This window comes from Salmo trutta, chromosome 28 (assembly GCF_901001165.1).
Source record: "Salmo trutta chromosome 28, fSalTru1.1, whole genome shotgun sequence".
In the NCBI taxonomy this organism is placed as follows: domain Eukaryota; kingdom Metazoa; phylum Chordata; class Actinopteri; order Salmoniformes; family Salmonidae; genus Salmo; species Salmo trutta.
In genome coordinates, this window is record NC_042984.1 from 2,069,153 (window position 1) to 2,086,655 (window position 17,503).

Below are 17,503 nucleotides of genomic sequence, written 5' to 3' on the forward strand. Positions count from 1 at the left end.
ATAATAGCACTTACAGTTGACCGGGGCAGTTTTAGCAGGGCAGAACTGACTTGTTTGAAAGGTCGCATCCTATGATGGTGCCACGTTGAAAGTCACTGAGCTCTTCAGTAAAGCCATTCTACTGACAATGTTTGTCTGTGGAGATTGCATGGCTGTGTGCTCGATTTTATACACCTGTCAGCAACGGTGTGGTTAAAATAGCGGAATCCACAAATTTTAAGGGGTGTCCACATACTTTTGTGTATATATAGTGTACAGTCGTGGCCAAAAGTTTGAGAATGACACAAATATTAATTTCCACAAAGTTTGCTGCTTCAGTGTCTATAGATATTTTTGTCAGATGTTACTATGGAATACTGAAGTATAATTACAAGCATTTCATAAGTGTCAAAGGCTTTTATTGACAATTACATGAAGTTGATGCAAAGAGTCAATATTTGCAGTGTTGACCTTTCTTTTTCAAGACCTCTGCAATCTGCCCTGGCATGCTGTCAATTAACTTCTGGGCCACATCCTGACTGATGGCAGCCCATTCTTGCATAATCAATGCTTGGAGTTTGTCAGAATTTGTGTGTTTTTGTTTGTCCACCCACCTCTTGAGGATTGACCACAAGTTCTCAATGGGATTAAGGTCTGGGGAGTTTCCTGGCCATGGACCCAAAATATTGATGTTTTGTTCCCCGAGAAACTTAGTTATCACTTTTGCCTTATGGCAAGGTGCTCCATCACGCTGGAAAAGGCATTGTTCGTCACCAAACTCTTCCTGGATGGTTGGGAGAAGTTGCTCTCGGAGGATGTGTTGGTACCATTCTTTATTCATGGCTGTGTTCTTAGGCAAAATTGTGAGTGAGCCCACTCCCTTGGCTGAGAAGCAACCCCACACATGAATGGTCTCAGGATGCTTTACTGTTGGCATGACACAGGACTGATGGTAGCGCTCACATTGTCTTCTCCGGACAAGCTTTTTTCCGGATGCCCCAAACAATCGGAAAAGGGATTCATCAGAGAAACTGACTTTACCCCAGTCCTTAGCAGTCCAATCCCTGTGCCTTTTGCAGAATATCAGTCTGTCCCTGATGTTTTTCATGGAGAGAAGTGGCTTCTTTGCTGCCCTTCTTGACACCAGGCCATCCTCCAAAAGCCTTCACCTCACCGTGCATGCAGATGCACTCACACCTGCCTGCTGCCATTCCTGAGCAAGCTCTGTACTGGTGGTGCCCCGATCCCGCAGCTGAATCAACTTTAGGAGACGGTCCTGGCGTTTGCTGGACTTTCTTGGGCGCCCTGAAGCCTTCTTCACAACAATTGAACCGCTCTCCTTGAAGCTCTTGATGATCCGATAAATAGTTGATTTAGGTGCAATCTTACTGGCAGCAATATCCTTGCCTGTGAAGCCCTTTTTGTGCAAAGCAATGATGACGGCACGTGTTTCCTTGCAGGTAACCATGGTTGACAGAGGAAGAACAATGATTCCAAGCACCACCCTCCTTTTGAAGCTTCCAGTCTGTTATTCGAACTCAATCAGCATGACAGAGTGATCTCCAGCCTTGTCCTCATCAACACTCATTTGCATGGCAAAGAGGGACTTTGCAATTAATTGCAATTCATCTGATCACTCTTCATAACATTCTGGAGTATATGCAAATTTCCATCATACAAACTGAGGCAGCAGACTGAAAATTAATATTTGTGTCATTCTCAAAACTTTTGGCCATGACTGTAGTTACAGCCTTGCGGATCTCTACGGGTCAGACGAAGGAAAGGAGAACGGTAGAACGGTAGGTAGCCTAGTGGTTAGAGCAACAAAGTGAAAAATCTGTCGACTAGAAAAGGAAAGGAGCTGAGGAAAAGAAGGAAACCACATTTGACTATTGAGATGCAGTATCCGGCCCCGTCTCATTCCTCTATAGTGGCTCCTGGTTCATTGACCCATACATGTGGTGCTTGAGAAAGAAATCACACACACACACAGAATCCCAATCCCACAGGTCTAAAAGTTAGAGAAAGGTGACTCTGTGTCTGCAGTTTTGATAACTGCTTTACTTCAGTGATATCAGTGTTTCACTGATCAATATTTGGTCTTAGACACACAGTTTATCCCAATAAGACTAATGTTTTTCTCCCCCCAAAAATGTGTAAAATGTACAGTCCAGTTCTGGGATTTATTGTCTGATTACATCTTTCTCCCCCCCCGGTCACCCTCCCTCCTACCAATGTTCCCCGCTCTCTCTCTCTCTCCCCCCTCTCTCTCCCCCCTCGCTTTCTCCCCCTCTCTCTCTTTCTCCCCCCTCTCAATCCCCCTCTCTCTCTCTCACAGAAAGCGATCAGAGTCACCACCTTCATGCAGCGTCTTCGTGCATCTGAGACTGCTGCAGCTGAAGTGGAGGCAGGAAGACACGGGGAAGGAAGGGGTGAGGACCAGGGGGAAGGAGGGCAGAGTGAGCGGGGAGTGGGGGAGAGTGAGGGAGGAGGGGTTACACCAGAGGTGACAGTTGGAACTAATCCGGAGCGTGAGGAGAGGAACGGGGGAGTAGGGGTGAGGAGGTGGGGAGAGGAGAGGGGAGGAGGGGGGAGAAGCTCTTTGAGTCCCTCTGTAGGGATCTCTCCCTCCACCGATAACGAACCGCGCTCCCAACCTCCCAATCAATCAAATGCCAGCTCCAAACCTCTGGGGGACGAGCCAAAGAAGCCAGCCGTGAAGAAGACGTCAGGCAAAATGGCCGCCGCATTGGGTCAAACCAAAACAACAACAGAGACCAAAACACCTCCTACCCCCATCGTAACCCGTGACCTCACCAAGCCCCAGGACCCCGTCACTGTCTCTGACCACAACACAGCAGCATCATCGTTGCCTAGCAATGCCAAGAAGAAGCAACCAACCTATGTCACTCCTGAGACTCCAACGACTCAACGACACAAGATGGACGCCCAACTCCACAACATGGGCCCAGGCCCTGCTGCTGCTACTACGACTACTACTACTACTACTACTACTGCTACAGCCATAGCCCCACCTGCTCCTGCTGACAGGAAGCCGGCAGTGCAGGCTCCGGTAGAGGAGAAGAAGCAGGATGACAGTTGCTGGTGTCAGACCCAGCTCCCTGAGGCTGTAGCTGAGAGGCCTGCTGGAGGTGGGGGAGGAACTGGGCTTGGTGTGGTGTCCATGGGGGTAGGAACTGGGATTGAGATGGGAGGGGCAGGTACATTTGGAGCAGGGTCAGGGGTACTTGGAACAGGGCTAGGATCAACAGTAAGAACTGGGATAGGGCCAAGAGGTGACGCGAGCCCCATCGGTAGAGACCAGAGGTCAGACAGTCACAGTGTAGAGTTCAGCATGTCCAGGGGGGAACCCAAACTGTCCGAGGGAGGTTACAGTTATACCGTAGGGTCCCTGGGAAGCTCCCCTAGTCTAGGCCGACACACCACCGCATACGGCCAGGAGGTAGAGCTGGGCGGGTACGGGGGTTCCTACTGCTCCACTCTGTACGGCAGTGGGGGTGGAGGGAGGATGTATGGGGGCCTGGGGCACGGAGGGGTCAGGGTCAGAGGTCATGGTAGTAGTACTGCTGATTGGCAGATGGACAGCGTGATCGAACAGATCGAGAAGCAAATGGCGGCGGTGCTGGAGAAGATCGAGGGGGACATGCCCTCTCTCCTGGAACAGATCAGTGACTGCCCCCCGCCTCCCGAACCCCCACGCAGCACACACACCTCCCCCTCCTCACGCTCCCGCTCCTCCCAACACCAACCATCTCACTCCTCCACCCGCACCTCCACTGCTACACCCCCACCCCTCCCCACATCCCCCAGACCACCTCTTCCCTCCCTCCCCCACCTCACCATCCCCCCTCCTTCCTACCCGCCTCCTTCCTTGCCCACCCGCTCCCCTGGTCAGGCAATCGGTGAGCACAAGGAGAGAGACAGACAGAGGGGAGCAGTCCAATCTAGCCAATCCCCATCCCTGAGGCCAGGGAAGGGCCTATGAGGTGGGCAGGATGGGGTTTGGGGTTGTTATGACGTTCCAATATCCACACTAGAACACCTCGTTGATTCTAGAATGTCTAAGTTGTATGCCAGTGGATATTGAACACTGGAACACCTCGTTGATTCTAGAATGTCTAAGTTGTATGCCAGTGGATATTGGAACACTAGAACACCTCGTTGATTCTAGAATGTCTAAGTTGTATGCCAGTGGATATTGAACACTAGAACACCTCGTTGATTCTAGAATGTCTAAGTTGTATGCCAGTGGATATTGGAACACTAGAACACCTCGTTGATTCTAGAATGTCTAAGTTGTATGCCAGTGGATATTGAACACTAGAACACCTCGTTGATTCTAGAATGTCTAAGTTGTATGCCAGTGGATATTGAACACTAGAACACCTCGTTGATTCTAGAATGTCTAAGTTGTATGCCAGTGGATATTGGAACAGAGCAACAGATGGGTTATCGAATCGAACGAGCGTTCATACTAGACACACTACACCAGAAACATGAGATCCGGATTGTTCAATTAAATTGAAGGATCAGAAATGACATTTAATTGAAATGAATCTCCTGATTGGATTTAAATGGAATTGATCCCAGCCCTGATTCACTTTCTTATAGTTCAGTAATCTCAGTGTTGCGTAATTGGTCAGATGCTCTATGTAATTCTGGGTCCACAAGTGTTAAGAGATCCACTCTCTCTCTTTGCAAGTTATGGGGAAGTCTATGTCCCTATATGTACCCTCCTCTTATGGGCAAGTCTATGTCCCTATATGTACCCTCCTCTTACGGGCAAGTCTATGTCCCTATATGTACCTTCCTCTTACAAAATTTGAAAGATGCTAACACCTGCAAAAGATTTGTCCAAAGCACAGGAACGAATGCTTCTCATTATTTCACGCATCCCGTTGTATCATCATGACAGATCTACGGTACCATTTGTTTACGTAAAGATGTTGGATCTTAACTTGATCTCTCGTCACAGAGTATTTTCCTGATGCATCAGGAAGTTCAAATGATCCTTGTGAGTAGGATTGCAAAATTCCAGGAACTTTCAATAAATTCCCTAATTTTCCAGAAATCCCAATTGGAGAATTCACAGAATGAAGGAGAAATAAGCAGAAAATCCAGAATCCTCCAACTAGGATTTCAGGAAAACCAGGGAATTTATTGAAAGTTCACAAAATGTTGCAACCTTCCTCGTGAGTGGTTGAAAATGAGTAGTTCTCTTTCTCTCCATGTGTGGTCAGTCTAGTCCTTACGTCCTACTTCTGCAACATCCAAATGTATAAAATGTATATCTGAATGCAGCCATACAGATCAACAACAACGGCTATTTTATATTAACTTAATAACACAACAAAAAATAACTTAACAAAACCTATATCCCTAATTTCTTCAGACTTCCATAGCTCCCAGGCTCCGGGGCGTTAGAGCGCCTCATGTAACTCCTTCCCTGAGAAATCTTTTAGTCCCAGGAACCGCTCTTAACCCTAACCCCAACCCTAACCTTAACCCTAACCCTAACCCTAACCCGTCCACAATAATGTTCATCTTCCTGGACTTTCCCTCCAGTCCACTTTCTTTACAAGTAACATCCCTGAATCCTGTTGGAGAGAAGCCAACTCTACAGCCTGCACTGAAGACCTTCCCAACACCATGGAGTCCTCAAGAGTGACTTTCATTCCATCCACTCTTTTCGACAACCTCTGCATATGAAATGTTCTGGACGGCCCTGACTTTGGTGACCTCATTCTCTTTCGCCCTCGTTCAAAGATGTAGCTTCATGCTTTTCACCAGGGTTGCAACACTCCACAGCTTCTTCATAACATACACCATGACTTTCTTTTCCACAACTTCTCCATCTGGGATTCTTCCGCCTGCAGACTCTCTCTAAATGTCCAAACACTCTACACCATTTACACTGCAACGACCTGGAAATACATTTTCTTACAGTAAAGTACACATACCCCAGCTTCACTCGGGTAGGGAAGGACTCCACATTAAAAAAAACACAAGAATAGACACAAGCTCCACTCCAGGAATACTCTTCAGCTCCTCGAATACCCACTTTCTCTGAGACTCCAGCTCTCCCTTGACAGGTGCTCTTCTCCTTAGCTTAAAGCATGATGCAGCATGGTCATCAATTCACCTGATACCCAACAGACGTTTCCTCTGTTCAGCGGAAACGCAAAGAAATCAAGATCAGCTCACTCCTCATGACCCACACCGACTCCACTATCTTGGATACTTCCAACAGGTTTGGCAATTCAGGCCCCAAATTGTCCCAGAAACTGGACTCTAGCCAGAAACCAGGTATTCTCCACAGTAGGAGTCTTCATTCCCATCCCAACTTTGCTTATTTTCCTGTTATTTTGGACAGAGGTCCGTTCTTCCTTACTTCCACCACCATCTGATTCATATTCCACATCCTTCTTTCATCCGAGTTCTGGTGACCTCGACTCCTAACCCCTCCCGTCTCCATAAACCTCTGCCTGGAGTCTTTGACACTCAACCAAATGAGAACTGCTCATCGTCGTGGGAACCTTCCTATGAAATTAGTCCAGACACAGACATCATCTTTTAGGGAGCTGTAATGAGGTGACCAAAAATGGTTGCAAGTGCGAGTGAATTTAGCGCCGTATTGATGGTTTAACGAGACATCACATGGCGATAATAAGGATCCTGCCTTATAACAGGCTGACTGCAAAATAAATTTAGAAATCTATATTATTCAATTATTGCACCCACACTGCTCACATGCGCCAACGAGCGTCTGCATTGCCAAGGGCTAAAATAGAAGTCAGTTCTAGTTGTGACGCAGATCGCGCTGCAAATCCTGCCTCTCCCATCTCCTCATTGGTTTATAGAAGCAGGTATCCACGTGCCATCTCCTCATTGGTTATACCCACGTGGGTGACTGAAAGACGAAACGAGGTCAGTGGCTATAATGCACCTAATTTATGAAAGTTGCCAATCGCAATATAAAGTTAAGAGAAGAAAAAGCTTAGAAGGAGGAGAGATGACTAGAAACGATTCGTTTGACCGTTTTATGTGTGGATTAATTGTCAGAGTAGAGGACCTTGTGCATTTCAGGTAAAATAACAACTCAATGTTTATATTCCAGGACAAATTAGCTAGCAACAGCAAGCTAGCTAAATAGGACAAATTAGTTAGCAAGTGCAAGATAGCTAGCTAAATTGCCATAAAGGTTTAATGCTTTTCGACCTGTCCCCAAATTAATATAATTGGTTCAGAGTTTGTTTTGATATTTTAACCTGCGTGTCATGATGGCGTTTGGTGTAGGGGGACAAAATACATCTATGCACGATGGCGCGCGCGCGCAGCCGGTTTGGGTTCCGTGTTATGGGGCAGAATTTCTAGGCAGGACGTCAGAATTGCAGCATTGCATTAGTGGAAACCAAGACTGTTCTCAGGACAGACCTGGTGCAGCTAGATTGAGACGCGTCAAGGACAATTTTTGCATTTTAGCAAACGCCTCGATCAGACCGACAGTGTTATTGCATTCCATGCTGCATAATAATTAGTGCCGTCAAACTTTTTTAATTATGTAATCCATCATTTTTTTGTGGATATGTGTACAACAAACGTTTAACATTCACCTGTTATTACTAGTTCTGTCAAGTCTACACGTACAACTTGATGCACACATTGGATATATCCAACGTACGCACCACACGAACACAGGACGCTCCGCAACTGCCTCTGCAACGCAATGCTGCAAGGCAAAAGCAGCTTTCCATTGAAAATGAATGTACTTCTGGTGTACCAAAAGGCAAGGCGATATCGGTGTGATGGAGATGCAACTCTAACCCTTTTCCTAACCTTAACTTTAATTAGCCTAACCTGTCACCATAAAACCTGCCACGTAAATTCCCCTAACCTGATACAAGAAGTCACTTCTGCTAAGTCAAAACCAGGCAGACCTTCCATGAGAACAGTCTTGGTTTCCACTAACGCAATACAGAGTCTACATTGGGATGTTCCTTTCCCATGTATATTTCGCCGGGGAGACTATCCCCCCATTACACTTTACGGTGCACCCGTTTTTTTAATCTGAATTATTGGCATACTGAAGTCCCCGCTCGGGATAACATTTTCCAGACGAATAAGCAATAACTCCTCCTTCCGACGAAATGGGTCACATTAAGATCCGACATCTGTAGTTTGTCCACGAGAGATTAAAAGTGACCGGATGATGTTAAGAAAATTCCCAGAACACACAGTGTTCACATTCCCAGAATTCCCAGAACACACAGTCTTGTACCTTTTCCAAACTGTCAATAAAAGAAACCGACTGGATTCCTGCTCTACTCCTCCTTGTCCTCCTGAAAGGGTTTTCAACCAACACCTGTCCCCTATAGAAAGGCTACACCGAGTGGACAAAACGTTAAGAACACATTTCTAATATTGAGTTGCACCCCCCCTTTTTACCCTCATAACAGCCTCAATTCGGTGCGGTGGGTAGCCTTGTGGTTAGAGCGTTGGGCCAGTAACCAAAAGGTTGCTAGATCAAATCCCTGAGCTGACAAGGTAAAAATCTGTCGTTCTGCCCCTGAACAAGACAGTTAACTAACTCACTGTTCCTAGGCTGCCATTGTAAATTAGAATTTCTTAGTTCTTAACTGTCTTGCCTAGTGTAAATAAAGGTTCAATAAAAATACAATAAAAATTTGTTGGGATATAGAAAGCGTTCCACAAGGGTGCTGGCCCACAGGGATGCTGGCCCACAGAGATGCTGGCCCACAGTTGTGTCAAGATGGCTGAATGTCCTTTGGGTGGTGGACCATTCTTGATACACACAGGAAACTGTTGAGAATATTTTGAATGATACACATCCATAATCCATGTCACTTAAAGTAATCCTTCTTTAATGAACCTGTCTCCTCTTCATCTACTCTGATTGAAGTGGATTTATCAAGTGACATCAATAAGGGATTTGGTATTTTACTATTTTATTATTATTATTATTATTATTGCAAAAGCAGCAGCTACTCTTCCTAGGAAGGGATCCACAGGAAGACTGCTTTTGCAACAGCTAAATGGGGATCCTAAAACAACAGCTCATAGCTTTCACCTGGATTCACCTGGTCAGTCACGGAAAGAGACGGTGTTCTTAATGTTTTGTAAACTCAGTATATGTACAGTATATTTAACTATTATTTAACCGTTGTTCCCTGTGTCATGACTAGTATGTACGCGAGTACAGAAGAGTTTTACATGTTATCTGGCAGAGTGGGAATTAATCTTGAGAAAGCCTGTTGGGTGTGTTGATATTTACACCCCCAAAAAATAAAACTTAAGTAGTACTTACAAGTATTTACAAGTATACTTAAGTACTTTACACTACCGGTATTTAAAATTCACTGTCTGACCTTTCAGGTATGTACTGTATACACACTGTGTCCGTCTGCAAGACACTTCCACAGTCCCAAACACTATTTTACACACTTTGTTCCCTTCCCTCTTGATTTGGTGTTGATTCTACTGTCTACTGAACCTCTCCTTCTGATGTGAATACTATCTTTGTTTTCTTTCTGGAGACTGTATGTGATCCCTCCCTCTCTGTCTGGCACCCTATTGCCTGTACAGTGCACTACCAGGACCTATTGGTCACACGTAGTGTACTAAATAGGGAATAGAGTACAATTTGGAACATAGTCTCTGAGTTGTGTATCCGTGTGACAGAGTAGACTCGGTTTTGTGTTTCTCTCCTCTAGACCCTATCAGATATTGCCCTGTTACTATTTTCAGATGTCTGGCTGCCAAGTCTTTCAATAAAAAGTCTAAAACACTTCTTTTTTTTTTAGGTGCTGTGGCTGTCTGATTCTTATGTGCATGCCTGTGCTCTCTGCATCTCGTGAGATGTTTACCCTTAACACGACTGTATGTACACACACAATAGATCATTTGACAGTTATAGTATTTATGGATCATTGCAAGACTGCAGTGACAGAGAAAAGGTCACAGTGACCGAGAAAAGGTCACAGTGACCGAGAAAAGGTCACAGTGACAGAGAAAAGGTCACAGTGACCGAGAAAAGGTCACAGTGACCGAGAAAAGGTCACAGTGACCGAGAAAAGGTCACAGTGACAGAGAAAAGGTCACAGTGACCGAGAAAAGGTCACAGTGACAGAGAAAAGGTCACAGTGACAGAGAAAAGGTCACAGTGACAGAGAAAAGGTCACAGTGACCGAGAAAAGGTCACAGTGACCGAGAAAAGGTCACAGTGACAGAGAAAAGGTCACAGTGACCGAGAAAAGGTCACAGTGACAGAGAAAAGGTCACAGTGACAGTGAAAAGGTCAAAGCCCCCCCCTAAAAAATGTTGAGGGTTTTGGGATAAACATTTAAAATAAGTTCTGAGGTAAACACAGGCTTAGAAGATCTTATACGATTTGCATATTAGCATTCCCAGTCACGTGAAATCCATAGATTAGGGCCTAATGAATTTATTTCTGATGACTGATTTCCTTATGTGAACTGTAACTCAGTAAAATCTTTGAAATTGTTGCGTTTTATATTTTTGTTCAGTTTACAATGTTGTTGATCCATCCCTCGTTTTCTCCTATCACAGTCATTAAACTCCGTAACTGTTTTAAAGTTACCATTGGGGAAATTCCTGAGCGGTTTCCTTCCTCTCCAGCAACTGAGTTAGGAAGGACCCTGGTATCTTTGTAGTGATTGGATAGCTACCTTTTGAGTTTGGATCCCGTGAGGCGGTTGGCATCAGTTGCTGGGACCGCTACTATCTATCCAGTGATCCTGCCGACCAAGCCCGGGTCTGAGGAGCTGCTTGGTGTAGCAGCTAGCCAAATGGGTCTTCCAAATGGACAATGATCCCAAGCATACTTCCAAAGTTGTGGCAAAATGGCTTAAGGACAATAAAGTCAAGGTATTGGAGTGGCCATCACAAAGCCCTGACCTCAATTCTATAGAACATTTGTGGGCAGAACTGAAAAAGCGTGTGCGAGCAAGGAGGCCCACAAACCTGACTCAGTCACACCAGCTCTGTCAGGAGGAATGGGCCAAAATTCACCCAACTTATTGTGGGAAGCTTGTGGAAGGCTACCCGAAATGTTTGACCCAAGTTAAACAATTTAAAGACAATGCTACCAAATACTAATTGAGTGTATGGTAAACTTCTGACCCACTGGGAATGTGATGAAAGAAATAAAAGCTGAAATAAATCATTCTCTCTACTATTATTCTGACATTTCACATTCTTAAAATAAAGTGGCGATCCTAACTGACCTAAGACAGGGAATTTGTACTAGGATTAAATGTCAGGAATTGTGAAACTGAGTTTAAATGTATTTGGCTAAGGTGTATGTAAACTAACAACTTCAACTGTACGTACATACACACATAGTGCATTCTGAAAGTATTCAGACCCCTTGACTTTTTCCACATTGTTACTTTACAGCCTTATTCTAAAATTGATTAAATAATTTTTTTCCCCCTCAATCTGCACACAATACACCATAATGGCATAGCAAAAACAGGTTTTTAGAACTTTTTGCAAAGATATTACAAATAAAAAATTATGACATTTACATAAGTATTCAGACCCTTTACTCAGTACTTTGTTGAAGCACCTTTGGCAACGATTACAGCCTGGAGTCTTCTTGGGTATGACGCTACAAGCTTGGCACATGTTTTTTCTCTGCAGATCCTCTCAAGTTCTGTCAGGTTGGATGGGGAGAGTCGCTGCACAGCTATTTTCAGGTCTCTCCAGAGATGTTCGATCGGGTTCAAGTCCGGGCTCTGGCTGGGCCACTCAAAGACATTCAGAGACTTGTCCCGAAGCCGGTACTGCGTTGTCTTGGCTGTGTGCTTAGGGTCGTTGTCCTGTTGGAAGGTGAACCTTCGTCCCAGTCTGAGGTCCTAAGCACTCTGGAGCAGGTTTTCTTCAAAGATCTCTCTGTACTTTGCTCTGTTTAACTTTCCCTCGGTCCTGACTATTCTCCCGGGACAACCATCACCACAGAGGAATTCTAGAGCTCTGTCAGAGTGACCATTGGGTTCTTGGTCACGTCCTCGACCAAGGCCCTTCTCCCCTGATTGCTCAGTTTGGCCGGGCGGCCAGCTCTAGGAAGAGTCTTGGTGGTTCCAAACTTCTTCCATTTAAGAATGATGGAGGCCACTGTGTTCTTGGGGACCTTCAATCCTGCAGACATTTTTTTGGTACCCTTCCCCAGATCTGTGCCTCGACACAATCCTGTCTCGGAGCTCTACGGACTATTCCTATAGAGCAGGTATTCCCAAACTGGAGCAATGCCGTAGGGGGTACGCCAAATAAAAATGTGATTCACGTTTTCAAGCGGTCCAATGGGTCTATACATTTGGGTGAGTTTTTTTTTTCCTCGCCTGAGTAGCCTCGTTTCACTGCCAAAAATAAAATGAAACCATCTAGTGTTCAGCGAAATAACAACACAATGTCAAATACAGGAAGCCTAGTCACATAACTAACATCCAATCACATTAACCATTACTCTCTCTTACTCTCTCGTATTCTACTAACGGTACCGTATGTAGCCAAACGTAGCTGCTGCTCATGTTGGTATCTGTACTGATGATGCAAAAGCCATGACAGGGAGACCTAGTGGAGTGGTAACGCGCGTGCAAGCAGTTGCTCCCGACGCCACTTGGGTCCACTGCAGCATCCACCGAGAGGCTCTTGCTGCCAAGGGAATGCCTGACACCTTGAAAGACATTTTGGACACTACAGTGAAAATGGTTAACTTTGTTAAAGCAAAAGGCCCCTGAACTCTTGTGGGTTTTCTGCATTATGCAATGATATGGGCAGCGACCATGTAACGCTTTTACAACATACAGAAGAGCGCTGGTTATCAAGGGGCAAAGTATTGACACGTTATATTTTTTAATTGAGAGACGAGCTTAAAGTTTTCTTTACTGACCATAATGTTCACTTGTCTGACCGCTTGCATGATGACAAGTTTCTCGACTGAATGATCTTAATCTAGGATTACAGGGACTCTCCGCAACTATATTCAATGTGCGGGACAAAAATGAGGCTATGATTAAGAAGTTGGAGCTCTTCTCTGTCTGCATTAACAAGGACAACACACAGGTCTTTCCATCATTCTATGATTTTTTGTGTGCAAATGAACTCAAGCTTACGGACAATGTCAAGTGTGATATAGCAAAGCACCTGAGTGAGTTGGTTGCGCAATTACGCAGGTACTTTCCCAAAACAGATGACACAAACAACTGGATTTGTTATCCCTTTCATGCCCTGCCTCCAGTCCACTTACCGATATCTGAACAAGAGAGACTCATCGAAATTGCAACAAGCGGTTCTGTGAAAATTTTATTTAATCAGAAGCCACTGCCAGATTTCTGGATTGGGCTGCGCTCAGAGTATCCTGCCTTGGCAAATTGCTCTGTTAAAACACTGATGCCTTTTGCAACCACGTACCTATATAAGAGTGGATTCTCGGCCCTCACTAGCATGAAAACTAAATACAGGCACAGACTGTGTGTGGAAAATGATTTAAGACTGAGACTCTCTCCAATACAACCCAACATTGCAGAGTTCTGAGCATCCTTTCAAGCTCACCCTTCTCATTAACCTGTGGTGAGTTATTCACCATTTTCATTTTCACCATTATTCACCATAATGTTTAATAAATGTATCGTATAGTGTGTGTGGCAGGCTTACAATGATGGCAAAAAAACTACATTTGAGAGTGCGCTGACCCTGGTGCTAGAGGGGATACACGCAGCTGGAGGTTGAATGTTTGAAGGGGTACGGGACTATAAAAAGTTTGGGAATCACTGCGTATAGAGAATGATAGAGGCCTCTAGTGGCCAAAAGGCCGTATTAGAATGGGCAGCACCATTGAGGGCTTCACCATTTTAATGTAGTCAACTGGGTGGGACTTCCAACTTCATTGGCTGATCCCTCCTGGTGACCCTGTTGGAGTCATGTCCAACCAGGTCAGCCAATCGCGAAGAAGAAAATGTACTATTTCAAAACGTGTTGGAACCGAAATTATAGTTTAGTTCTGAACATAACAATTGTTTATTACGTTCCACTGTTTCTACATTTCTGAACCGGTTCGAACCTTAAAAAAAAGTACTGGTTTATATCAAATCAAATGTATTTATATAGCCCTTACATCAGCTGATATCTCTGTACAGAAACCCAGCCTAAAACCCCAAACAGCAAGCAATGCAGGAGTAGAAGCACGGTGGCTAGGAAAAACTCCCTAAAAAGGGGGAAAACTCCCTAGAAAACTCCCTAGAAAGGGGAAAAACTCCCTAGAAAGGTTCCTCCCTAGAAACGTTCCTTTCTGTTCCTTTTTAAACGTCAAACTTTTTTTGAGACATTTAGCTTGACATTAAATTACTTCACCAATCAGTGAGGATAGTGCAGCTTGCCATGGAGATATAGTTGTTTACATGCACAATGGATAGACAAGTGTAGGGTGTGAGATTCGACTGACATTTTGCTGGTGGGGAGAGAGCAAGAGAGGGTGGAGGAGGATGCTTGACTTGGAAGAGCTGGGTATCTTATTATGAGATGCATTATCTGAATTAGACCCACAGAATTATACCTACGGAGGACTGGCTTCTATGGAGGAACTTCTGAGAGTTGGTTTAACGTTGGACCAGAGCAAATGTTAACTAGCTAGCTAACAAGCTTGTGTGAGCAGAGCAGCAATATAATTAAAAATAAAAAAATTTGTTTGTTAATAAAAACGGTGAAATGTGATAACTGTAGTATCCTTAAGTAGCATTGAAAAAGTTAAGATTCTTCTGTCATTAAAAATCTCTCAGTAGGCTACAGTAGCCTATCCTTCAGAATGAAGCTGGTAAGGTCAATAGCCTATGGTTCAGAGAGGCTACAGTAGCAGTGACAAAATCCAATGAACAAGATTACAGGAAGACTGAATGGCACCAAGATTACAGGAAGACTGAATGGCACCAATATTACAGGAAGACTGAATGGCACCAAGATTACAGGAAGACTGAATGGCACCAATATTACAGGAAGACTGAATGACACCCAGATTACAGGAAGACTGAATGGCACCAATATTACAGGAAGACTGAATGAAACCCAGATTACAGGAAGACTGAATGACACCCAGATTACAGGAAGACTGAATGACACCCAGATTACACAAAGACTGAATGGCACCAAGATTACAGGAAGACTGAATGACACCAAGATTATAGGAAGACTGAATGGCACCAAGATTACAGGAAGACTGAATGACACCAAGATTACAGGAAGACTGAATGGCACCAATATTACAGGAAGACTGAATGACACCAAGATTACAGGAAGACTGAATGGCACCAATATTACAGGAAGACTGAATGACACCCAGATTACAGGAAGACTGAATGGCACCAATATTACAGTAAGACTGAATGACACCAAGATTACAGGAAGACTGAATGACACCAAGATTACAGGAAGACTGAATGGCACCAATGTTTGGAGGGGTTGGGGCAGGTAGCCTACACACAGACACACACTGGCAAAGATTTTCAGCCGGCAGCCAGACACTGGAATAGGTTTCTGAGTGACAGAGAGGGCTTTGCATTGTCGTTTTTTGTTGTTGTTGAAAACAAATTAGGTTCCAATGCTTTTAAAATAACTGTTCTGTTCTGGAACCGTATAGATCACTTTCGTTCATGGTTCTGATTCTGTTCCTCGAACAATTTCTTTATTTTCCAGTTTTCGGTTCTGTTCCCTGAACCGGTTCCAATCAGCTTCCAGCTTCAAAATAGAAATTGGCTGAAAACATCGTTTTTTTATTTGACATATACAATTTCAAGACAAACTCAAACATAACATAAAACAAATAAAATACAGCACAACACAAATATTCAAGAAATACTATTACATTCTTCAATTCTTCAATAAGGAGGTCCCTGGCACCAGAACATCCAATTGTAATGTATTTTGTAGTTGGCTCCAAAAATCAGGTGATTTAAAACTAAAAGTGTATTTACTTAGTTAATTTGAGACACGATGAACACCAAGAGTTAGCCAACTTTGTGAAGGGGTTTGGTATCTCAATGTTTTTATATTTTAACAGCAAAGTTAATAAGTCTAAAGCTTGTGTAGTTGTCACGACTTCCGCCGAAGTCGGGTCCTCTCCTTGTTCGGGCGGCGCTCCGCGGTCGCCGGTCTTCTAAACTATCATCGATTCATTTTCCATGTGTTTTGTCTTGTTTTTCCTCACACCTGGTTTCAATTCCCTCAATTACTTGTTGTGTATTTAACCCTCTGTTCCCCCCATGTCTTTGTGTGGGATTGTTTATTGTAGTGCTTGTGCACGTTCCCTGTGAGAGCACGACGGGTTATTTTTGTGCCCATTTATCTTGTTGTTCTGGACGCCTTTGGTTATGCTTAATAAATCTCTGGGTTATTACCCAGTTCTGCTCTCCTGCGCCTTCTCTGCCGCCAATTACGCACCCCGCTACAGTAGCAGAGCTTTGTAAACAAAAAAGAGAATAATGAAGTGATCTACTGGACTTTCATGAGGACCAGACAACATTTTTGATACAGGACGCAGTGGTGAATATTGAAACTGTCACCTGTGATAAAGTGAAGGACCGCCATCCAAAGGTTTGTGGCTGTTGCAATTTAGTAAATGGTGTCACCATAGTCAACAAATGGCAGGAAATTTGACAGTACAATCTGCTTCCTGCTATGTCGGGACAGGCGTGATCTATTTCTAAAAAAAGAAGCTTTAAATCTGCATTTTTTAACTAGAGCTCATCCGTATGTTTGTTTTTTAAACATGAAATACTTTTTCAAGCCAAATGGCCAGATATTTATAGGCGGGAACCCGATCAATGGGATAACCATCCAATTAATAAATATTTAGTCATTTTTGCGAGAATTAGAAAACAACATACAGTGCCTTCAGAAAGTATACAGACCCCTTGACTTTCCCCATTTTTTGTTGTTGTTGTGATACAGACGGAATTTAAAATGGATTAAATTGAGAATTTTTGCCACTGGCGTAAACACAATACCCCATAATGTCAAAGTGGAATTATGTTTTTAGACAATTCTGAAAATGAATTAAAAATGAAAAAGGTGAAATGTCTTGAGTCTCACTATTCAACCTCTTTGTTATGACAAGCCTAAATAAGTTCAGGAGGAAACATTCGCTTAACAAGTCACATAATAAGTTGCATGGACTCTGGGAGCAGTAATAGTGTTTAACACGATGTTTAAATGACTACCTCATCTCTGTATCCCACACATACAATTATCTGGAAGGTCCCTCAGTCGAAGCAGTGAATTTCAAACACAGATTCAACCCAAAGACAAGGGAGGTTTTCCAATGTCTCTCAAAGGGCAGCTATTGGTAGATGGGTTAAAAGAAAGAAGCAGACACTGAACATCCCTTGGGCTTTGAATGGTGTTTATTTGTTATTGTATTTGTTTTTCATTAGGATCCTCATTAGCCGACACCAATGGCGACAGCTAGACTTAC

The 17,503-nt window shown here is 43.9% G+C and overlaps 1 protein-coding gene across 1 annotated transcript in view; it reads left to right on the plus strand.

Moving 5' to 3' along the window:
• Positions 1-5,991, plus strand: part of camkvl (CaM kinase-like vesicle-associated, like) — a 136,599-nt gene extending 130,608 nt beyond the window's left edge. The window contains exons 11-12 of the mRNA XM_029720345.1: positions 2,318-2,871; positions 3,031-5,991. Of these exons, the coding sequence (XP_029576205.1) occupies positions 2,318-2,871; positions 3,031-3,985 (1,509 nt within the window). The 3' untranslated portion in view covers positions 3,986-5,991. The remainder of the gene's footprint in view (positions 1-2,317; positions 2,872-3,030) is intronic.
• The last annotated feature ends 11,512 nt before the right edge of the window (positions 5,992-17,503 follow it).